The sequence below is a fragment of the Bombus impatiens genome, unplaced genomic scaffold (assembly GCF_000188095.3).
Source record: "Bombus impatiens unplaced genomic scaffold, BIMP_2.2 scf_0133, whole genome shotgun sequence".
NCBI lineage: Eukaryota > Metazoa > Arthropoda > Insecta > Hymenoptera > Apidae > Bombus > Bombus impatiens.
Window position 1 is genome coordinate 364,611 of NT_176552.1, and position 24,858 is coordinate 389,468.

At 39.7% G+C, this 24,858-nt stretch overlaps 2 protein-coding genes across 10 annotated transcripts in view; one reads left to right on the plus strand and one right to left on the minus strand.

The window, feature by feature from the left end:
• Positions 1 to 168: 168 nt before the first annotated feature.
• Positions 169 to 24,858, minus strand: part of LOC100747517 (pre-piRNA 3'-exonuclease trimmer) — a 111,419-nt gene continuing 86,729 nt past the window's right edge. Inside the window, exons 1-12 of one of the 6 annotated variants that reach the window (XM_024365283.2) lie at positions 9,779 to 9,916; positions 8,347 to 8,581; positions 7,960 to 8,238; positions 7,694 to 7,892; positions 7,523 to 7,627; positions 7,334 to 7,441; positions 7,159 to 7,255; positions 6,974 to 7,073; positions 6,817 to 6,900; positions 6,653 to 6,741; positions 3,823 to 3,921; positions 169 to 2,616 (exon numbers count right to left, since the gene is read on the minus strand). In XM_024365283.2, the coding sequence (XP_024221051.1) occupies positions 2,541 to 2,616; positions 3,823 to 3,921; positions 6,653 to 6,741; positions 6,817 to 6,900; positions 6,974 to 7,073; positions 7,159 to 7,255; positions 7,334 to 7,441; positions 7,523 to 7,627; positions 7,694 to 7,892; positions 7,960 to 8,238; positions 8,347 to 8,553 (1,443 nt within the window). In that variant the 5' untranslated portion in view covers positions 8,554 to 8,581; positions 9,779 to 9,916 and the 3' untranslated portion in view covers positions 169 to 2,540. Of the gene's footprint in view, positions 2,617 to 3,822; positions 3,922 to 6,467; positions 6,528 to 6,652; positions 6,759 to 6,816; positions 6,901 to 6,973; positions 7,074 to 7,158; positions 7,256 to 7,333; positions 7,442 to 7,522; positions 7,628 to 7,693; positions 7,893 to 7,959; positions 8,239 to 8,346; positions 8,582 to 8,659; positions 9,203 to 9,778; positions 9,917 to 24,858 lie in introns of those variants that run through there. The other 5 variants (XM_033318998.1, XM_012381427.3, XM_024365281.2 and 2 more) reach the window with 5 other exon arrangements.
• The window catches only part of LOC100741373 (laccase-4-like), an 18,009-nt gene continuing 3,293 nt past the window's right edge, over positions 10,143 to 24,858 (plus strand). The window contains exons 1-8 of one of the 4 annotated variants that reach the window (XM_012381479.3): positions 14,153 to 14,703; positions 17,680 to 17,908; positions 18,260 to 18,359; positions 19,584 to 19,704; positions 20,880 to 21,090; positions 21,328 to 21,723; positions 23,090 to 23,446; positions 24,673 to 24,858. In XM_012381479.3, coding sequence (XP_012236902.1) covers positions 17,785 to 17,908; positions 18,260 to 18,359; positions 19,584 to 19,704; positions 20,880 to 21,090; positions 21,328 to 21,723; positions 23,090 to 23,446; positions 24,673 to 24,858 — 1,495 coding nt within the window. In that variant the 5' untranslated portion in view covers positions 14,153 to 14,703; positions 17,680 to 17,784. Of the gene's footprint in view, positions 10,288 to 14,152; positions 14,704 to 15,641; positions 16,161 to 17,679; positions 17,909 to 18,259; positions 18,360 to 19,583; positions 19,705 to 20,879; positions 21,091 to 21,327; positions 21,724 to 23,089; positions 23,447 to 24,672 lie in introns of those variants that run through there. The other 3 variants (XM_012381478.3, XM_024365277.2, XM_024365278.2) reach the window with 3 other exon arrangements.

Sequence of the window (24,858 nt, forward strand, 5' to 3'; positions counted from 1 at the left end):
GACCGATAGGTGAAGGCGATCGAATCGAGTCACCTCTCGACGTATTTTTGGGCAGCCACGTGATACCGTTTTCCACTTTGTGCACGAGTTACGAAGTAGGTCCTCGTCACCGACTATCGAGATTTTCTTTCAAGCCTTCTTTTTGTTCTTTTTCTTTTCTTTTTCCTCTGTTAATTCTTCTGTAAAACCAGGATCGCAAGGTCTCCGTTTCTCGAGAACTTGCGACTCTGTGATTATCCACGATTACCCTGTCGATTTAGATCAGAGACTCGAAGGATTTAATGGTTAGTGAGATTTACAATTCACCTTGACGATTAGCTCCTCGTTTTAAGAAAAATCCGTAGATTGAACACTAGGAATTATACTGAGAGAAGTGTACGTGCTATAGCCTCGGTAGAATCGGCCGATCGCTCAAGGTTGCCAAATAGTCGTCTTCTATCTATCACGCGCCCTCACCTTTCGCCTCTTCCATGTACTAGACAAATGCATCTACCAAAAGAAGAGCAACGGTAAGAAGGAAATTACCTTAACGACCAATGGGTTAAGTTTCCATTCGTTTGGTGAAAAACGACGGTTAGTAATCAACGTTGATTCCCAAGAGGATGCGAAGGAACATCCAAGTAGACTAAGGATGATCCGAATACAAATTGTACCCGATGAGACGAGAAAATAGCGAATTTGGTTAACCCAGTTCCATAGACCTCGTTGCTGGCGCTCGCGACCTTTACGTTCGTCGTTTAACCGGTCGAAGTAGAACCCAAAGAGACAGAGCGTGAGATCCATCTCGAAAGCTGCTCCACCTGCCACCGGACACCAGTGTGACCAGGCTGACCGTCCGGCAGCACGCCTACACAAATTGCTACTGCGTTATTTCGAGTGATTTAGCCTTGGGTGGCCGCCAGAGAAAACTTTTGAAATATCGGGGAACGTTTGGTCTCTTCCTTGGCCATCAGGATTTCAAGATAAGCACAAAGTAGCACAAAGTGGTCGGCGAGTAACAGCAACGAGTTCGCAACGAGAACATCGTCTCGTTTCGTACTATGATACCTTGTCGTTAGGAGCATCGATATCACCTGGTTCGTCCTGCTTATTCATCTTCATTCTGCGAACAATAATTCAATATAATAAATATTATTGAAAACGATTCTCTGCAAGATTTTGTCGAATGTTATCTACGTTACCGCTTGCTTAAGGAGTCCACGCACACGATTGAACGTCGTTTGATAGTAACAAGTCGTTGTTCTAGAGTATGAATGCCAGACCATTTGCCAAGACTGCAACGAAATTTACGATACAACCTGTCACGTGTTACTCTTTGCCCCTTGTTTTCGTTTAATAGTGCGAGAATCGTATATAACCACTCGAATATCGCCAATACCTACGACATCTTCATTTTCCTTACAATATGCGATTCTTTTAAGAATTTCCAAGCCTAAATCAGTCCGTGCGTAGCAACGATAAACGTTATGCTGAATCATATTCGAGTAACGTTCTACTCGTAAAAAAAGGTGAAAGGGTGCAACACACTGGGAGAAAGCATAATCGAAAAACTTTCCAAATGTCTAACGACGCGCGCGCCTATGTGTGTGTATGTGTGCGTGTATGTGTGTGAATAAAAAAAGAAGAAAATACGACCGATCGAAATTGCGATGGTTCGCAGCAAAGCCAGGGATAATTGGATTTTTCGCGAGTGCACGGAGGTTTGGCACAACGGTGAATAGGTTCCTTGACGAAAACGAGCTCTGGCCCGGAACGTCGACAAACCAGAACGAGAAATAATAATAACAGCTCACGCAAAGATTCCACTCGCGATTTCGATCTAACATTTAAATAGATTTTGCGGCTGGTGGTCGCGTACGAACGTAAGAAAGGAAGACAGAGACGGAGGCACTCTTTCTGGGTTGGCCGGCCAGTTGGAAATCCAATCGAAGCTTGTTTTACTTTCTCATTTTTACGAATGCTTATTTTCATTTCTTCTTTCATGATCTCTTATATAGATTCTTATGCAAGAGAATCATGGTGTAATCAATGAACGTATTGAAATGCTGTCTTGTTGGTAGAACTTGATCTATGAATTGCAGTCCCATCCGCACGGATAACTATGATTTTCTTTCCTATGTGTAACGCTCGTTTCGTTAACGCACTTTGCTTTCGTTATATAGTTACATGGTTTCATAAAGTAAGTTTCAGATAATTATATAGCGTACGATTTGTAACGTTGCACTGTTCGCTTTGTATAGAAAGACTCGTTGTCTAAATACAAGGACGACTAAAAAACGGTGCCAAATGACTGAACAATTTGGCCAGTTTCTTAATATAAAAAGATATATTAAAGACATTATCTTCGAACACGTGTATATAATTATTTGGTATACAGATGGAACGTGTGGAAAATAAAATTGAATTTTTACTCTGTATCTCCTACCATACAAAAATCAATTGGAATAACCGTTTCGTTACTGAGATTTGCTTTTGTAACGTTCCCCGTTATCAATATGCATAAAGGATTATACGCGAAAAAGGATTGTTCCTCGTTATTGTTATTGATTGATATACGTTTTAGAAATATTTTTTAACATCCAGGCAAGAACACCTCCGGACAGAACAGCTCCGCTCCTGCAATTAAAAATAATTAGTCGCTAACAGTTATATACCGTAGCACAGGCACGCTACATTTATCAATAGTTTTAATCAAAATCGTCTCAAAAGCTAAAAACAGTTATGAAATGTAAAAATATCTTTAAAAGCTCGAAAGCTGAGAAAATATAGAAAGCCTGGACATTGATTTTTAGAGAAATATCGACTGGCTAAATATAAAGGTATCAAAGATAGAAATGGTCCCCGTCCCATACGATTTCATCTCATCATGAACGATCAACGCTGTGCCGATCGTTTCGCTCGAAATTCATCGGTAGCTCGTATAAATTTTTAATCAGACGTAAAACCGTACGATTAATACGCGATCCACGACGAATCGTTATATAACGCTCGTTTCGAAATCATCTCGATAGACATTGAGAACCGCATTGAATTCGACAATTTTGCAGTTTCAACATCGATGCGATGGGCGTCGCGAGGGCCCAGCTTCGCAACAATTGGCACCGTGATCTCCACTTATGCATCTACGGCAATCTTCGTGCTAATTAGAGATTCTGCGGTGGCGCACAGGCCTGTGGAAGGGCCATTAATTTGTTTGACGTAACGCGGACAGCCTCGTTTAAGCTGAAACACGGCGATCGAATTTAGGGCTCGCCGGTGTCGAGACCGAATTTCAATCGTGATCGTGTCATCAAGGGGCTCGCGCAGAACCTCGCCGAATTAGTGCAATTCCCAAAATGGTCACGCGTGACATCCAGCCAACCGTTTAACGACATGTCGCAGGACGAACCCGTGGATCTTGTCCGTTTTTCTCCGATAAGATGAACCATTGTACTTGAAGATTGTTTTGTCATGAAATAACAATGTAATAAATTTGAGTTTAAAGAGTACAATTATTTGTAAATTATTTCGGAATCGAAACGATTGAAATCTGAGATGTTTCGTACAGTTTAGTATAGCAAGAATATTAATAACCTGGCCTTCGACAATTACGTTCTAATTAAGGAACATCGCATATATAAAGAATCGTTGGTAAATTGAATTCATAACTCTGATAATTCACGAGCAATAAATTATAAATTTTTAAAATTCTATAAGCTTCCTATCTACTTCTACGTTGTATTCGCCTGCAAGATTCTACGTTTTAATAATAATACAGTATAGGTATATGTAGTATAAAAAAATAGAGAAGCACGAGAAATGGGAAATTTTGGAAAAACTTACCACAAAAAAATGGTCATGGACGTGGCGTGTTTTATGCGGTTGTACCGTGCCACCTGTAATTCCTCGCTGTTCTTGAATCGCTGCAATATCTCCGACGCGCTGCAACAGAATTTTTCAAGCGATCACGATTTATAATACATTAATAATACATGGGTAAAAATAATGTCATATCGATTACGTTGTGCAACCTGGCCTGATCGACGCGCGTTACAAGGCAAGCTTGGGTTACTATTTTATTAATAACATTAATAAAATCAACAAATAAATGCTTGCTAAATCTTGTGCAATTCAATTTTCCACTATCTGATCGATATTCCTTTTACACATTTAATCATTGTGTTACTTGAACGAGATACGCTTTAGTAGATTACTGTTTATAAAGATTTATAAAGGAACTTGTAAAGAATCTCTCGTACTAAAAATGAATAATAAAAAATGTAAAAATAGAAATTCATCATATCGAACAGTGTTATAGGATAAAGTTCTTTTTTACAATGAAATATATGAATATTATTTGGCATTCGTGGTACAATGGAAAATGGTAAAGTTAAACTCAGACGATTTACAATTTGCTAAAGCAATTCGTTTCCGTGAAAATCGACCAAAAGATTTGTACGATTATCAAGAATTATGCGATCAAACTTATTGAATAACGACGGTCATTGAATCATTTAACTGTAATAATGCGATGTACGCGCCGATACAAAAGTTGTCCAGTAGGAATGATACACAGACACGCGGGAACGCTTGGAAAAATGCCAGCGGCAAGGAAAATCTAACGCGGGTGAATTGTGCCGAACGCTTAACGCTTCGAAAGAAAATGCATCGTGCTCGTGAAATGCAATACTTGATAGCGAAGCGCTATATAATTCATTTCGATCTAATTCGAGCTTGATGAAGTCAGCTGATTCGCGTGCATCCCCGATGACGAGTTCTATGGGTTGAATGATTTCGTTTCGCGTACAAAGTTATTGTTTCACGGTTCCAAGCGATTTGCTTTTATCGTTTCTCAAATGTCCGCTTTTCAGAATTACGCGTGTACATTTTATGTGTATAGATATTGCAGATAAAAAATTTAAAAAATTTCACATTTCACATACTTGAACATTTGTATCTATTCTTATTTTACGACGCGTATCTTATGTTTATCTGTATATATATATTAAATATTGTACACTTGAATATATTTATCCTATTAATAATACAATTAGGAGACAGTTAAGAAAACCATTTTCCGCCAAAGCACTCGGAATATTACAACGTTCGCTTAATGAATTCTGTAGGGAATCGCTACCAAGTGGTAGGTGGAACAATAAACGTTAGGACGAGATCGGGTTTAAAACGGTAGGGTGCAGTGATTTTCCGACAGCTATGCTCATTTATATGTATAAGTGCTCGTTGTTCCGATAGCTTGGCGCACGAAAAGTAAACGGGCTTCTAATGGATTTGATATCGATGCTGATGGTGGTTTGTGATTTCAAGCTGTCTGAATTAAGAAAACACGATCGATTGATCAATCGATCCGACCGGAGAAATAAACCGCAAGGAAGAGGGAGTTGGAACAACTCGATACTCGCATGATGTAAGATTCATCGATCACGTTGTTGTATTAACTACTTGTCAACAAGTTATATACGTTATACCATATTCACGTTGAAAATCAAGCGATGTTCTGAAACAGCAAATGTAATTTTGACTTTATACATACAATGAAATACAGAGTGTTCGGTATATTAATCGAGCGAAATTAGAGTTTGTGTAATATTATTTGTAAAAATATATCTTTCTATTTAGAAGAGCGTAATGTGTATCAAATTATAATTTGATATAAGAACATCAATGAGATCCGTACTATCTTTAAGGGATCTTAGGTCGTTCACCTTTCCCACTGATATTTATAGTTTTGCTGCTGATGCTCTGCTGACAAGACGTACGATTATAATTAATCCGTTTCCGAGTAATGCTATATCGGTCTCGTTACGTTTTAACAGCGTAGCAAGAAAGACAAGATTCTATGCTTCTGATGGTATGTACTTATTCGAACCTTGAAGCAAACGTCTTTCGATCGTTGCTTCTTCGAGGAGAACTATATATAATGTACGCATCTAAAATCACACAAGACAATACGCGGCTAAAATATTAAGAGTAAATTAACTAGGACAAATTTTGGCAAAACGAAAATACGGTTACGTCATATAAAATCACGTGCATCGATATCACACTTTGTAAGTGCAATGATGAGTATACGTGGTTGCCCTTGGATAAGATCCAAAATAGTTCCGGCACCTTACATCGAAGCAGCTTCATACTAAAATACCAACTGCGTACTTAATACCTAATTATATTTGCTTAATGCGTGAGGGAAAATATAACGGAAAAATGAAAGACGACCGAAAGAATTAATATCAACGAAAATCGCGCGCGTCACGAGTTTTGCACGGATTCACCGTATTTGCCCCTTTCCTTTAATCTCACCTCATTGTTTTGCTAACCTGAATACCGTGATGTGTAAAACGTGAAATACGAGTTTCTGGGAGCTTGTCTTGTGTCAGTTTGACGGCCAACCGTGAAGATATTTATGCTGGACGACAACGAGGTTTAAATTTGTTTCAAGCTAAATAAGCCGATTACCTAAAAGTACTTACGTAGATTCTTACTTTATCATTTGCGGACTGTCACTCGCCTTGTTCCGTTTGTTACTAACTCCAAAGAGCGGCGGAAATAGGACATTTTATTGTATTACGGATCGAGATTAAACATTTTTTGTGAAATGTTTTTGTCTTATGTAACGATAAGACATACTGTTGATAAGTTCAAAAACTATACTTACGTATTGTGGCTTGAGACAGCTACTAAAACGCGTCTCCGAGCAAAAGGCATTACATCCACTGAACCATAAGATGAGAATTTCTCCATTAACTGAAAAAAAGTTGGTACTGATCAAAACAATGTTGAAAGTACAGCCTTCAAATATAATTTCATGTTTGAGAATACCTGCTTAATATCTAGAGATGGTGACTTCAACTTGACATGAAGCCATTGTGGTCTCGATAACACTGGATCTTCTCCGTCGAGTTTCTGAAATGTTTATAGTACAATTAAAGTATTATCCTGTGTGCTTTGTAGTTATGGAAAAATATATCTTTCCTACCATATACATTTCATTGCCTCTCGTTATATTTATAGAATTTATAAAATCTTTTACACTACTCATTAACTCAGAATGGGACGCTGTCCTTTCTTCTAAACCCCTAAAGATAATAAACATTATTCATGATCGATTAGTACATATTATCATATGTTGCAATGTAAATATTATATGAATATGAAGCATACGTCCCAAATTTCTTTACACAAAATATATGTGCCATTTTCACAAATACATATCCACAAAAGTAAGAATCCCACCCAGCGCTATGATAATTCTTTTTATCTACAATATAGTTTGAAATGAGAAAAAGGTGCCATGTAATACAATAGGGTTTAACAAGTCGTCATAAAATTAAATTACGTGAAAATTCTTCATTAAAGATAATCTCTGGTGAATTATAAGTTGTAATTCGTCCTTGAGTTGTAAAATATTCGTACAAAATATTCAATGAATTTATTTTCCAGTTTACTTAAAAAAAAAACATGTTCTCACGTTTATACAGATACATTATTGGTCTACAATTTACGTTTCTTTATCAATGTTCTTTACCTTCATCTCTGCTATGTAATTTTCGCAACTCAAAGCTTAAGAATTTTGTGTCATATATTTGTGGAAATAATGTATGTATATTACTTTTGAATTCTTTGTATGAATCTAAAACACATACAAATTTGAATTATATGATTTATCAATTATTGTTAATATGTATTCATTTAATACCTGGTAGTGGCTTATAGAACTGTTGATGCATGAACATTAAATCCAAAAGTATATTGTGCCCTATTATCGTTTTCTTACTAGAGGACAAAAGTTTAAATACTTTGGAAAAACCTAAATAAACATCTAGTAGTGCTTCTTCCAAATTACCCTTCTTGAACAAATCATCCTGCGCATTACTCGATATTTTCATAACATTTATCTGAAAAACAGACGATCTTATATAATGTTTCATTAGTATCCAAATAGAAATAATATTACATACGTACTGATTTATTGTCCGATGTAATCCAAATATCGTTGTAATTATTTCTTAAGTCTTTATGTAATACATATTGTACCATAGGAGTAATAACTTCCAACTTTAATGGTGCATTTTCTAACTTATTAGAAATCCATTCATAAACCTTGCTCTTGCACTCTTTGAAATTTTCTTCTTCGTCGTAGGATAACAGTGATAAATAATTTTCTACATCGCCATGTGCTATGTGATCACGCAGTAAACTCTCATCTGTTTCGTCAATGTACGAAATACCTCCGACTAAGAACTAAAAGATATATCGATATTTCTATGACAGATTTGATACTGCCAAGTTAAAAAATTTGCCTAAGCGAACATACAAACATTTTACCCCAATTGTATTTTGAGAGCATACTTTATTAAAATCGAAGCCATGTTTATAAAGGAAATCTATCGCTTCCACTTCCCACGACAATTGTCTATTTTTTAATGGAATAGATCTAGGAAACAAGTAAAAACTAAAGCTGTCCGCTTTATAGGCATTGTTAGAAGGAACACGGTAAAAAGTTGTAATGCCAAATTGTACAATTACGAATTGCTGAATGTTTCTTTTCCATGCCATGTAACGATCATTGAGAGTATCAAATAAACTGAAATACAGAAAAGATTAGTATGAAAAGAAGTACAACTAATATTAAGATAACCTTACAATTCTGAGTAAACCTAACCTATTTTTCAAATTTCTCTCCGAATGTATACCTGACATTTCAGCATCTATCGCAATGAAAGCTGCATTGTTTATAGCATTCTCTATCCGTGGATACACAGCATCAAAATTGCTATTCAAAACTTCATTCATGTTAAATTCAGTTTGTTTATGTACACAGTAACTCTGACTTCCAGCGAATAATCACGTGAATATAACCTAACTGATCTACAGTATTACTTGGTTACAAAAAATGAATATTGCAATCAAACGAAATCACGAAGTTTTATCTGATCTAAATTTTATTTATGAAAATATGATTAGTTTAAAAAATTCTTAAAGATTCAAATATATTAATAACAATAAAAAAAAATGACAAGATGATAAACGCTGGAAGTAGGAATTGAACAGGATCAAAAATAGAATTATGAATTAGGAATCAATACATTACAGTCCACGTTTCTTATCCTTCAATTTACCGTGCTTTTCTATTTTGTTTTTATTAGTTCATCAAACAGCACCGTTAATTATCGTCTAATACATTTAATCGCTTATATAAAATACTCGTTCATTGTATAAATTTCCGCAATTTATTAAAATATAATATACGTATAATATACAAAAATCATAATTATAGAAACTAAAAATATACATGATCGGCGTCAGTCGAGGCGCTTAAAACTTTGAATACGGACATAATTAATCGAACAATCGATCATAACAGAAATCACCTACTCAACGGTCGTGATTAATACATTCCACTTTCTCTAACGAGAGTAAATTTACAGTAGCGATTTATTAATTTCCTAATTAGCAGCAACAACTTCATCCAATTCAAATTCAATAGGTAGCCAGAGACAGGAAGGATCTGGACGTGTTACGAGACAAATTCAACTCGGCAATCTCTTTCTCAAAAACTTTCCAAATCGAACGATCGTTAAAAAGCTACTTTACTTTTGTCAGTGTGAAGTAACGAAACGATACAGAACGAGTGTACCTAATCGATCGATGAAAGTCATTAAACAAATAAACCAATTACACGTATATTTATTTCGATCAATTTCGATATGGTCATAGCGTACGAGGAACTTTATGTAAAGTAATTCGATAACTAAGATACGAAACTGAAGGCAATACTGACTTCCTTATTACATATCAACATCCTTTCGTACACGCGGCCTTTTTCGTTCGTGCAGTTCGGTGCAACATTCCCTTTCGAGAATCATCGTCGTTGTCAGCACTCAGCCGCGTACGAAGCATCGAACGATCGTGGTCAGTCTTCACGTGTTTCGCGACAGATAAATTCTTTATGCAAGAGCAAAAAGTGTCGGAAGCGCGCGCAACTCAGCTGGTAAACGTATGTTTCCGCAGTCGAAAGATCTTTCTTTTTAATCGGCATACAACTCTCTCTCTGGCAATGAACTTGCCTCTATCGTGGTAGCCTAGTGTATCCGCGGCCACGAAACTGGCTAGTTCGGCTTGTTCATCGTTTCGATCCTTCGTTGGTATTTGAGCCGAGTGCACGTCGTCGTTGAACACACAGGATCCTTGAACCGAGCCAGAGTTCGTCAACGATGTTCTTCAGGCTCGCTGTATTCGTCGGCCTGAGCTCCGTCGTCGCAACCATCATCTACTTGACGCCTATACCAGGTTAGCGTATTTTTTCATATTTTCCTTCTTTCTTTCATTTCTCGGAAGATTGATAAAAGTCACGTGTTGTTGAAGATCGACTACATGAAAGTGGAAAGTAACGTTCGTCGTATTTATTATGCGTGAAATGAATTAGGAGAATGGCTACTTTTGTTGCGAATACACGGTGAAAATGGATTTACTCGAATCACTGCGGCCGATTCTTTTCACGATTTTACTCTTCATCTCGTTCAAGTTGGATTTCCAATTTTAGTGTGAGATTTACGTATTCGCAGTGTGCGAGGGATTTATAATCGTACCTTTCTTGCGATACATTTTCCAAGTGATAATTTCCTAATTAACTGTGGCGTTTGTCCCTGTTATGTTCGTCTTTGTTGCTCTCTAGAATTGTACCAATGCGAACGATACTTATTTGGAAAATTGAAAATTATGCAAAGCGTTCTAATAGAACGTTTCATAGAATTCTAAAATCACGGTGAGGAGGAAAATGAGATACGTAGCGAACGAAGTAAACACTCGGGAATACTGATAGTTCATGCTTATCGAACGTGCAACCGAGTTGCGTTTACAAGAAATCGTCGACATAAAGTAGCAAATATTTCGCGTGGAATTCACCGAGGCGAATGACCCCGAGCCAAGATTCAGCAACTCAGATATCGCTACGTAAGGATATCCACTCACAACGAGTAATTATAGATACGATATTATTAAGAAAAAAAAGTGAAATAACCGTTATGTATGCTAGATGCGATTCAACTGGTCGCATCACGTCAGTTCATCCTACCATTTGATATCGTAACTCGTTTTATTACGAAACTGAAACTATCTCCGACATCTATCAAAATATCCTTGCACCTGCAACGTTCCGATATATTTTCGAGTTTCCTGTATTTTTCGAACATACCGGACCGCTTAATATCTTTTTAGTATTTTTATCTTCGAAAAGCATCGCCGGTATCTTTCCCACTAATCAGACAAGGAAGTAAATAAGCGAACGCGAACTTGAAAAAAGGAAGCGTTAAGTTCGTCGATATAAATGGAAACTAAAGCTTCCTCTTGCATTTTGTCCAATAAATATCTTAGGGTTAGCAACGTCTCAACGCGAGTGAAGCTGTAAACACGCATACGTTGATCGAAATGGTCGAAAGTTGCGCGAGAAAGCGCGTCGTATCGTTCCCATCCGCTTCTCATCCCAATACGTAGCATCTTCGCTTTCTTCCGCTTTTGATATCGGTTCCTCTACGACATTAAACTCCTGTCTCGTACTAGTTGTTACCACTCGAGCCAATTTCTTTCCTTACTTATACACACCGACCATTATCCTTTATTCGTACATGAAATCGCGATCGTGTAGCGCTTTACTTTCACCCTCGAGCAACGATATCGAGCATCTAAACGGTACACAGGCTTCTGCAAACTCGCTCTACGATCTCCTCGACACCCGGCCTTTTATTCGTGGCCACCAGAAAGGTTACAGGAAAGTTTAATCGATTCCTGTTCTCGCAGTATCCGCAGATAAATCACTTTCTTTCTCGAGGAAGAAAGCGAACGATGAAGTCATTTTGGAGAATAATTAAAAACAGGATGACAATCGATCGAAACCTGCTTTCGGGGAAAGTAATTGGCAACAGGTTGCATAACTCCACGAGGAAGAAAGTTTTTCTTCATTCGCGCGTTCTTCTTACGAAAAAGACGCGTCACCGATCCTAAGCTGAAGGTTTTGCTCGGTTACGATCGCCAGCAAAGATCGTAAACGACAGAAGCTCGTTAATAGAACGCAGCTTTGACATCCCTGCAGCGTGAAGTGAAAGCGAGCGAACATCGTAAGGCGATTGTTCCCAACTCACGCGTGAACGCCTCCTTGTATTTTATCGTAGCTTTTTCTTTCTGCATTTTTCTAACTTTTTCTCTGTTAGTCTGTTTTCTTGTATCAAATCGCTTTTATGTGCGATACAGGTCGATTAAAAAGACGTTAAGCTATCCTTGGTGAAACTTAAAACGCGCGCCTTGGTATCCGTTTCATCGATCGGCTTTCTAACGGCTCTACCGTCTTGGAAACGAAACACCATGGCGACAAAAGGAAAAGACATCTTTGAGTTCGTAGCTCGCTGGATTTCCGCGTCTAACTTTATACAGGCATTTCAGACGCTTTCGTCTCGTAAATAATTATCGATATAGGTCGCTCTGCTACGAATATAACTACGCACGGGAAATTACTGGAATTAATTCAGAACATACCGCAACCAATGATTAATGACTATCCGTTCGTCGCGACGAGAAAATAGTATGAACGTTCGCCGAGAGAAATCGATGATCGGGATGATTCTGTCTTGCAAGGCGGAGTAAGCTTGTTGCAGCGACATTGCGTACGTTGTCTGGGTTACACGCACTTACTTCGATATTAGAAATTTCTGATCTCAAGTGCATCTTTTTTTAGAAACTTCACACGAGATACGCGGTAAGTCGGACTGCGTAAACCTCTGCTTAATCGACGTATAAAAAATCCAAACGTCGATCTCTTTCGAATAGAACACGATCTTTTATTTCATCTCAGAGACGATAGTTTATAATTGGCAATTAGAAATCCCGTTAACAAGTATCAAATAGCCAGTATTAGAGTCGTACGATCTTTTTCTTCAAAGCTTTCGTTAGATAGTCGGCGCTCGTTTAAACGTTTACACCAGGTATATTACGACTCTGTATGTCTCATCGAGAGATCATAAATTCTCCACGTGCGATCCCTCTAGTGGAAAACGTTGCGACCCCGTTATTTTCCGAATAAGTAACGAATTACGACAGTTTTATCGGGAATTACCACGATCAGATCGCAATAGCGATATTAATTAGCGGGTCTTTTGTTTTTAACTAGCCAAACGAATCGGTGTAACAAGTAGAAAGTGTCACGGCGGTATTCAGCTGGCAGAACGGCACTCGCTTCACGAGTGAGCAGAGCAAACAACCTGGAATTCCCTTCGTCAGCATCAGCGAAAGCGAAATCGAAATCTCTTGGACCCGTCGCGGTCTGCTCAGTGAAAGAGACAGAGATGCAGATAGACACGATCGTGCAGACAGAGACAGTTGCACAGCGATAGAAGAGGAGGGATACCGAGATGAAAATCACGAAGCAGACCGGCGAATTAAAAATATAAATCAAATTGCACAGCGCTTGGAAAATCACATAAAAGTTTTGTCGATTACCGTTAAACGATATCGACGTAACGAATGAAGAGAGAAGAAAAGTCATAGCTAACGGGCAGTGATTCGTATTTCCCAGACTCGAACAGCCACGCTTGTTTCGTGGCAATCGATCTAACGGACTAACCGGGCTTGACGGTTACGAACAGAGACGGATATGCGTATAATCGCGAAGACGGAGACAGATGTCGGTATGCAAGCAGAAATACATAAAGCAGTTTGTAACTATAAAGCAGAGATAGATGTAGAGATATCCAAGTTGAAACGTATACAGATACAGTTGGATGCAGAGAGGGACGAAGCCTGATGGATTGGGAGAGTAAGAGAAAGAGTTACGTATCCTGTGGTTCAAAAGTTCAGAAGCGAGGGATTAATCCATTCGCTTTTGTTTTCATCGTGCACGGATCGGTCCTGACAAATAAGAAGAAAAGGTAATCGATAATCGATCTACATGTGGCACCTGGTCGTCTGTGAAAAAAGGCAACGAGAGTTGGATTTAAGGAGCAGCTGATTAACTCGTTAGGAGATATCAGACTCGTAAATCACGGTTGCAGCTTCCAAATGCCAAGAAGTTTGTAGGACACGCGACGACCTAATCGATGAAGCTCCTCGATGCTGGTACTCGATAAAAGAAACAGCGAAAGTAAATAAAACAAATAGAAAGGGGAAAGGTAAATATCTGGAAGAAGGCAGAAACGTATCTGGCAGGTGGATGGAAAAATGCAGAATGAAAAATGATAAATAAATGTGTATGCGTGAGTAAACGTAATCAGAGAAGAGGTAAGATACACACGGGGCGTGAAGTGGTTCCTCTACCAGCTCCCTTCAGGCCAACTTTCACTCGCCATATCGCCGTCTCTGACACATATTCGATATACACATGGTCGCACGATTTCAAAGAACCAAGAGGGGGCAACTACGATACTGACCATCGTATTATCATCTCTGTCCAATCGTTGACTATCGTGAAAGAGCCTCGACGATGACTAAACGAGAGCGTAGAGTTGAAAAAAAAAGAGGAGAAGAAAATGGAAATATACGAAATGCAGTCACGCAGAGGCAGAGGAGGGAATGGAAGGTCAGATAGAGAGAGGGGTGAAGATTATTTCCAGTTCTGGCAATGAAATTTCTGCCAAAACTGCTGGCTGCTCGTCAGTCGTTCACGAGAACCGTGACAGTGTCTTGTCTCCTCTCTCGTTCTGGCTTGATCGTGTTGAATTGGTATCTGTGTAGTGAAACTGTCAATTTCTCTTTGGTTTTTCATCGTCGTCTTCATCGCTTCTACATTGCAACTTTTTTTATTCTTTTTCTCATTTTCATTTGTATTATCGTTCATTCGATTTGCCGTTCCATTCGTCGTTTTAATCGTCCGCTGTATTCATTGAATTTTTCATTGGAATTTTTCATTGCTTCCACTATCTGGGTCGAGTTAGACATTTTCATTTTTCGTATCTTCGCCCGAGACTCGGACTAGACTTTTTCTACCCTTCTTCGATTACTTTCATCGTCCCCGTCATTACCTTTCGTTTTTAATTCGCGTGCATCATTCGGTTTCATCGTTCGATCCTTCGTCGTAGTAAATCATTCGATTGAATTTTTAATTAAAATCATCCACCGTTCCATTATCCGAGTACATCGGATTGAACTTTTGCGAAACGCGGAAACTCGTTTAGTTACGCGGTCGAGATGGTCTTCTATCGGTCGTTTCGCAGGATCCTTCACCGGTTATTCGCTTGGCAGTGGAAATGTCAGTTCGGTGCAGAGATCGAACGTTTACGCGAATGATCTAACTTTTTCAAGTTTTGCTTCGTTCGACTATATGGAGCGGACGTTACGTAAGTTTTAATCGACGCGGCTCACGCGAATCAAATTTTCCTATCGGTCAACGGCAATTACTATAATTGTTACGTAATTGACCACTGACTTTCAGACAGCTATGACGATTAAATCATAATAATAGTCCCGTTCGATAAACTTCTTACGCTGTATTACGTACGATTACGAAATTGATTAGCCTATATATTCACGCGATTAGCATATTTGATTTTCGAAAAATAGTAGAAATTCGTTTCTCTTTTAGCTTCGTTTCTATGTTCCATCTGATCGTTGTTATTGAAAGAAAGCGAAGAGATGGTCGAGTATTTGCGTAAATTTATACGAACACCTCTAACGTTTTACTTTTTCAGATTCCTATGGACGTCGTTTTTGATTCCAAATTGACCTTTTACGTCATGTGGATGTAATTCTTCGTTTCACGCGGATTGATACTTTTTGACTAAAAAAACCAGACAACAACAGTACGCACGATCGTTCTCTAATCCGAATAGAAAGTCGAAAGAAAAAATAGAAGTCGTTCCTTGTTACAGTCTTCGACGTGATAGTGGACGAAGCGAAGTGACGGTACGGATTGTTATCGCGACGTTCTCTGAAAATAACGAACAATTTTATCGCTTTTGTTTTCCTCATGCACGGATTGGTCCTGACAAGTAAAAAGAAAAGGTGTCGATAATCGATCTACATGTGGCATCTGGTCGTCTGTGAAAAAAGGCAACGAGAGAAAGGGAAAGGGAGAGGAAGAGAGAGGACCCGAGTTTAGTTCTGGCTACGAAAATTCGGCCTACTCAGTTGTACATCGGAAAGCGTAACGGTGTTCGCGAGCTCACACGTGCCTTGTTCAGGTTTGATATGGGTTTCCGTACCATCGATTTAATCCTTGCATTTACCTGCCACTTGTCAAAGTTACGATCTCTTCGAAATGTCCCTCTTCGATCGAACGAAGATTCTTCGTCCTCTCATCGGAACCCGTTTTTACAGCCAGTGAAGTTCGATAGAAAACTCTCGGCTATTTGTTTTTTCCTTTTACTTTTTCCTTGGTGTAACGACTTTCCAGTGAAACCGAATCGAAACAAGTCATTTTCGCTCTTCGCTGAAATCCAAATATCAAGATCGATCAATCCCATCTCGTGAGTAGACTCGCGAGTCTTATTTTATTCCTTGGAAACAACGCCAGTTCGAAACTACATCGTCGTTCTTTCTTGCTTTAGGGGAAGAAATGTTCTCGTTGCCTGTCGGTTTGATCGAAATTAGCGCAATTACATAAGTACACAGTGGAGTAACTTCAATCGGAAGCTAACTGATAGGAATGCTGGGCGATTCGAGTTATGCTGGACGCGCGGTTCAATCACGTTACGATGGGACTCTGTTACGCGAAGATTATACAAATTTTTACGTAATGATAACGGCTGGATTTAATGGGGAACGCGATTAGATGGCCTTCGTGCATCTGCCTCAGACGTTATTCAACCTTCTTTCCTGCTCGCTTTCTTACTCGCAAAGAAAATTCATTAAATTACATCATGTACGTTGCTGGCAGTAAAACCGGTCATTTTCAAGTATCCGTTTGCCCTCTTCCTTGACAGTTGTTCGCTCATTTTCTCAACAATCGTTCGTTCTTCAACGAGAAATTACGCGGACCACGAATAAGAAAGGATAACGTTTTCTTTCTGTTTCACGAGTTATCAAAATATCTCTTTAATCACGATCGAGTGAAAGTTGCTTAACAGAATTAATAGAAAGTTTTTCAGTATACCGACTTGTAAAAAGTAGTAACATTCTCTTTTATTAAAGCAACCAATCGCGTTCACTCTGCTTAGCAGGCCGCTAAAGGAACATCTCGCTAATCGTAATCTTTACATCGAGGCAACATCGTTAAATACGTTACATCATCTTTTACATTGCTTTTCCTTCGTACGTAATAATCCGCAAAGTGTATATATCTTCGGAATTTCATTTTCTTCCTCATTTTCCAGGCGAAGAAGAGAAAAAAAGAAATTCGGGAATCAAGCGTATTTGCTTAGCTAGCCACGCGAGCAGAAGTCAAACAGCTCCGACTTTCATCCTCAGCCGAACGATTATTCCTTTCGCTCTTTTTCTCCACGTGGTTCACTTTCTCCGCGCTGACATCAGAATTTCGTCGCTGGCTATCGATTCACCGTCATCTTCAGCCGCTTGAAAATTCATCCTCGTAATCGACCAACTCTCCCCTCCGCTCCTCCTTAATTCCTGCTTCGTCCGACGTTCTCCATCGATCATCCTTTAATATTCGTTTCGTTTCGTCTACTCTTAATAATCGTTTCGCCTGATTTTTATAATTTCATACGCGCATGGTCAAAACGAAACACGACTGCGATACATCAGAGGTCTAAGCAGCTAGCAGGTTGCTTCTCAGACTTTCTGAGTCGAATGATCCTGCAAAGAATGCAGTCACCTGCTGTTATCCTTGCATAACAATTCGGGTAGACGATGCGCGCGTCAACGAGTGCCGACTTGCCGATGATGCTGGCCACCTACGGTCTACGATTTCTCGTGGTTGTCTTCACGATCGCGGCTGCGGCCACTTTTTTGCACGTGAACAATTATAGGCCCAGTAAGTGCTCGTTTCGCGTGTTTTCCTTCGCACAGCTACGCGAGACACAATTTTAACCGATCTTTGCCATCCGACAGAATCTTTGATCCAATCTTTGATCAGAATCTTTGATCGTAATTCTATCGATAAAGAAAAATACGCAATTCCGTACCATCCGAAATCCAATCTCGAGGATCGTGAAATTCGTAGCAATTTTCCTTTCGTAGTTCTCAAAGTGGAAACCTGATAATTAATGGATCGAGCGAAATTTTCAGAGAAATCGTGTTAAAAGTAACGACAGCAATGTGCGCATGTGTTTGCTCGATCGATCTTACACGATGATTTATTTTCTTGCTTTTGTGTTTATTATAGAACAAATATTCCTCTCCTGCGATAGACCATGCCACCATTTGGATTGGCCAATGATTTGTCGATTGAAGCTCACTCTGGAAGTGTTCCAGTCGCTCAGCAAGTAAGATTATTATCTGTCTCCTTCTCCATCTCATTATTTACAACTGACCGTAATATTTCGTCGCGATGCACGCATCGGTGGCCGCGAACGTGTTAAAAAAGCTGTAACAAAACCGCTAAATGTACAGGGTATCCCAGGTTTTCGCGATCACGATGTGCCGGTATATTCACTGGCGAGGATCAAGCAGAAGAAGAACGTTACGTATAATACGGGTCATTCGATGCTTGTTGGACACGTCGCAGCATGAAAATACGATTAATCGTATACATAGAAAACATCGATGAAGTTTGACCGTTAAACCCTGGACACTCTGTATATTACAAATTTCTATAGACGCTCGGCTAAATCTCCTTATCATGCAAAAAGCAAGGAAAAGGCGAAGAAAAAGGGGGAAAATATTGGCCGATCGTTTCCATAATGTATATTAGGTGACTTTCGAACCGGTGGCAACGTCTTTCGAAACTTTTTGAAAATTGGATCAAACGACTTCGTTTCACTCGAGAAGTTAAGAGGTTTAGTTTGCCAAGAGTGACGTACGAAAAGATTGTTTCAGAGACTTGCAATCGATCGGAATGGCGAAGAAAGAAATAAAGGTCGCGTTTTGCAACTTGTTTCGTCTGGCATTCTAATGAAAATTTAAACAATACGTGTGCAACATTTATATACGGCGAACATTTTATAGAAATCGTTGTTTGTGGAACACGTGTTGTTTAAATTCTCATTACGATGCCAGAGAAAAAAGTTGAAAAATGCGGCATTCGCTCGTTCCTTCGTGATTTCCACCAACTGCAATTTTTTCAAATTTCTTTTACGCCTCATCTGCCAGAACAGTTCTCCTAACTTCTCGTGGAAGACTCCGATCGTTTCAATTTTTCAAAGGTTTCAAATTTTGAAAGTAGCTCGCGATAAATTTATGCATATATTTTGTACGTAATTTGCAGTAAATACGCGTCGAAGATACCGTTTTCCACATCACATCGCGTTATAGCGCGCTACGTTTAGTTATATCAGCGACGCAACGATTCCCGCATCCAGCGATCATTTTCATCAGAATCAGCGACCGAGTTACCAACACGAACCACTGTTACGCAATTCCTCGAGCGTTGAAATGCGGAAATCTTTCGCGCCGCTACTCGCTGTCCTATCGTTCACGCTCCGACTGTAATCTCTATGATTTACGCAGCTACCTGTTTTTCTTCATTGTTCGCAATCTCTGCTCTATAGATCGTGCGGCGATTGTCCACAAAACGAAACGGCATGTTTGTCCGATCACTGCGTCTCGGCGGATGGACAAAGACGCGGGATCCTCACGGCGAATCGTCAGCTGCCTGGCCCCATCATTCAGGTATTTCTCGAAATTTTCTTACGAATATCGAAACGAAGTTGAAAGGGAGAGAAAGAGAGAAGAGTTGCGATTCGTGGGAGATAACTGGAAACGTTTATGCCACGGAATCTTGGTTATTCGAACTAATTGTTCGGAGAATAGAATAAATTCAGTTTGTTTGTTTTTTTTTTTTTTATTAAAGAGAATCGTTTCGAGCTGTTTGGTAAATGTCGATATTAAATGGGAAGGCGGATCTTCGAATAAAAATTTTGCGATCTTTTCCAATTTCTATCCTTGCGTCTCGATTTGTTTAATTAAAAGGTAGAGTCCTTAAATATTTCAAGAATATTCCGATAATCGAGGTTTTACCGTGGTTTGTAAGGAGAAAGTCGATACCGAGTGACCGTGAAGCTAGAGGATGCCGAAGCCGTAAAAAATCGTAAGAAAGAGAGAAGCTCGGGGTTATAGAAGTGGAAGTAGAGGTCTCGGCGATCGTAAAAGTTGGAATAAAGAACTTGAAGGTTATAGAGATTGAAATAGTGGATTTCCGGCGTCGTATGAGCAGAAATAGGGGACCCCGGGGGTTATAGAAACCGAAGCGAGCGACCAAGGGGGTTGTATGAATTAAAATAAAGAGCTTGGCAGCGATAGAAATTGAAATAGAGGGTCCCGTTCGATAGAATTCCAAGCGGAGAATTTCAAGGTTACAGAAGACGAATATAGAGATCGCACGGAGATGGTGAAACACACCGCAGTTGCAAAAACTGAAGTGGAAAATTCACTGAATTCGAGAACCGAAGAATTCAAAACTACACCGAAGGATTCCTTTGTCAAAGAAACAGAAACGTTAGAGTCGCTTATGCACAATCACTTTGACTTTCTCTCCTCTGACAACCGTGTCGAATCAATTTATGTTGGTTTCTCAAATACATTTGCCATTTTCACTCGTGCGTCGTATCACGTGCTTGCGGATAATCGCTATCTTCTCCGCTATCGTATCTGTCCGTGCAACTTGTATCCCGAAAGACTGACGTTTCACGCGAATGTTCGAACAAGCATTCGTACTTGGTTTTTGTCGTATCGTACGTTATTTAGATAGCGGTCTTGCAAAAAAACTCTTGGAAACTAGCTACAGATAAGAAACAAGATTTATCTCTAGCCAATTAACGCATACCGAATGTTTCTTTGGTTGTTAGGTTTGCGAGAACGATATCTTGGTAGTGGACGTGATTAATCGGATTCCGGGTAAAACTGCGGCGATGCACTGGCGAGGCCAAACGCAGATTGAAACGCCGCATATGGACGGCGCACCTCTGGTCACTCAGTGCCCGATACCGAGCTACACCACCTTCCAATATAAATTCCGCGCTTCTTCCGCTGGAACTCATCTATGGCATGCTCACGCTGGTAAATAGTTAATGCTTTTGTTCGTCAGTTACGAACGATCGTAACAGCGTGATAGCGAAATTACCATATTTCCGATTACTTGGATCGTTTTTTTATTAGCAACGAAGCCTGCTGGTAAAACTATAGCGAGCGATACTTTGCAAAAATTGATACTTCCATACGAATCTACGAATTGTTTCTTCTTACTTGTATGAACAACGTCACGGTGAATTAGAAGGACATTCGTTCGATTTGTAGGTGCCGACGTTACTAATGGCATATTTGGCGCGTTGATCGTGAAGCAAGCCGATATCAAAGATCCTCATCGCGCTCTTTACGATATCGACGATTCGAATCATGTGGTTCTCGTGAGCCAGTGGCAACATTCCACCGAAATCACGTTCACCGACGGCCACGCGAAACCAGCGATCCTTTTGGTGAATGGCAGGGGACGACAGCCAAATGGGCCGAACGTCCCTTTGACCAGGTTCACAGTTATCCCGGGACGACGTCACAGATTCCGCGTTGCGAACGCTGGTGGTGCTGGATCCTGTCCAATAACGATCTCCGTCGATGCTCATCCCCTTCTTCTGATCGCTCTCGATGGCCAGCCAGTGGAACCACGACAAATTGCATCGATTACATTGGCGAAAGGTGAGTGTTGTCGCATGCACCGTGTATTCTCTGTATATAAAATACAGACTGTTCCAGAATCGGTGGTACGAACTGAACGGGGTGATTGTATTAGGTGGTCCAAAAAGTTTCTTTCGTTGTATAAGGAAATAATGGATGCACATTTTCAGTTTTATATTATTTTATCGAATTACGTATGGCCCATTTGGTTCTATCAAAGTAAAGATCACACTGTTCGACAGATTAGGTTTCGTGTTTGGATGAAGATGCGTCGTTGTAAAAGACGTGTCTGTAAAAGAAAGACACTTTTTGGACAACCTAATACATTTTTATTTATTTAGTTGTCGGCATTCACAATTTGTCCGATTTGGACATTTGGTAGAATTTTTTGGCTGTTTGATTATCATGCGGGTGGCTACCCCAGCGGGGAACCATCTTCGTGTTTGTTGGGTTATATCCTTTGTGAACTTAATACGTGAGAAAATAAGTCGAAAATATGGAATAAATCTTTCTTATTCGAGTTAATTTAATTTTTTCAATTAATCCTTCGTGCACGATTTTCAACGTATTCTTCGTTTTTAGTTCTTCGAACGTCAAAATGATCTTCGCTTTCTTAATCGTCCAAGACCTGCGTTGTCCTCGGAGTAAACTTTTGATTTAATATGTACGTTTCTACGTAAATGAGTAAAGTAAATAATAGTTTGCATCGAGATGAGTTTAACCACGGCATAGTGAAGCGTACTCGGAGGAAATTCAAAGTCGATTTTCTCGAAGACGAAACCTCGAACGAATATTTGAAATATCACTCGATTGTAATTTATATTATTCCATATATTCCACTCGTTTTCTCATGTACGATCACCTCCTACAGATTGTACCATCAATACTGGGACACCTTGTATAATGTAGGATGTACCAGATCCCAACAGGCTAATTTCCAAAGCAAATGGAAATTAAAGACGTTGCTTATCGATATGAAAATTCATATATTTTACGCATAAAGAAGCGAAACGCGAATAAGTGTGCCTTATCTTCTAGCTATTGCGCTTTATTTTTGTGTATTTATTTTACATATTTCCGCACTGGTGCTCACCTTTGCGCATAAATGCATAAATTCATAAATGTTGGCATTTGTAATTGTTGCAACGAATATGTAGCAATTAAAATCGCTACAAACGTATAAGATTAAAGTTACAACTTTGGTTCTTCAGATTTCTTTCTTTCAAAGAGCCGAAGCGAACGATTCTCAGATTATGGAGACTTCGCTTTTCTGTCTTTCCAAAAGATATTGATTTTATCAGTAAGCGACAGACCAGCTACTGCTTCATTCTCGTAACTGCACACGCAGACCGTGACACATACAGAAAAATTGCAAAATGTATCGCAGGCGAGAGAGGAGATTTTGTCCTGAAGGCGAACAAGCGAGTTGCTTCCTACTGGATGAACGTGTACACGTCGAAAGAATGTGCGATCAGTCCCATAAACGGTGCCGCGATCTTAGAATACAAGGGAAGTTCAACGAAGGATCCGTTGCCCGTGGCGGAAGCTATTGAACAGTCGGAAGTCGAGGAAGTTGGAGTGGCGATGACGACGAACCCCGCGGCAAAGTGTGAAAATCCAGAGAGTCTGTGCGTGACGGAATTGCACGCATTGCGGAAGATACCAGCTGCTCTAGGGAAACCGAAAACCGACGTCACCATCCGTTTGCCTATTAATTACAAGCTGCAGACGAACGATATCGTTGGTAAGCGACCAACAACCGGTAAATAAATAGTAATTTTCTTGAAACGCACGACCATGTTTCGTGAATTAAAATTATCAATTTTCTTTGATTTATCCATTTGATTCGATTTGTTTGCGCGTGTCTTTAATTACCTTTGGAAGAAAAACTCTGTCAAATCTGTAAGATCAACGTGGATATTTCATAGACGCACCAAAATGAATGCTGTCAACCGTAACAGACTTTTTTCTCCGTTTCTTCTTTCTAATTCTTCTCACGCGCCTCGTTTCTCTTTTTCCCACTGAACTTTCGAGTTACGGCGTGATTTAATCTACATGGTTCTGTGTAGTTCTCTGTAACTCGATTTAATGACACGCGGGGAAAGTGCGAAATCTGACACGCACACAGTCGATATGCTAAACGATGAAAAATCGAGGACAGGTTACGTTTAACCAATGCCGCAGAGAAAACGGATACTGTTAATCCCTGGTTTATCACATATCGCGGTAACTTCGGTCTGCGTTGCAACGTCCACGGACGTTGAAACTACTTAACGAGCGGTCTTCGTGTGTCTGACCTTAACCATCTTATTTTACTTTCAATAATTACGAGGAACACGCGTCTGACAAGGTAACGAAAGAGAGCGTCACGAAGGTTCGTAATTTCTAAGAAATTTCAACCAGGCGATCTCTTCCTACCACATGAGATGCAATAGCGTGAATGTAAATTTCATTTCTCGCTAGCATCCTCTTTACGGACGTCATCGCTATACTCATACCGCGTCGGCGTTATTCCATAGTTTTATTCCAAACGTAGTAAAAAATGACAGTCCACTCGACGTTCTCGTTTATTTCCGAATGTATACGCGAGAAAGTAGAATATACTTTTCACAGCCTATATAACGTCATACATTCCATCATACGCGAACATACCGAAAAACATTCTCGCAGGACGTGATTTGCATGTCATAAAAAATACAGGTTTCCATTCGAAGATTTGACTGCAACGTTCGCAGTGCGCACGTTTCAAGTTGTTTGCAGGGACAAATAAAGGAAAACGTAACGTGTCCTCGACATCTGACGACTCGATATCGCACGATTCTTGTCTGCGACAATTTTTCGTGCCGTTCGCATTTTTCCATCTATTTCAACGTTCCCGCGCGAACCGAACACGTTGTATATTTAGAAATAAAGAAAACTGTTCGTACACGCGAAATTAATTTTAATTCGTTGTATTTAACGTTATCGAAGGAAACAGCGGCGTGGAGATGAGAGTTCTGAACGTGAACAACGCCACGTTCACGTACCCATCGTCACCGCTGTTGACACAGGGCGCCGACGTCTCCGAAGAGACTATGTGCTCTTCCACCCCCGACGAGGACGACGCTCGTGTCGAGAACAACGAAACTGCGTCGTTGTCGTCGCGACGCTGCCGCC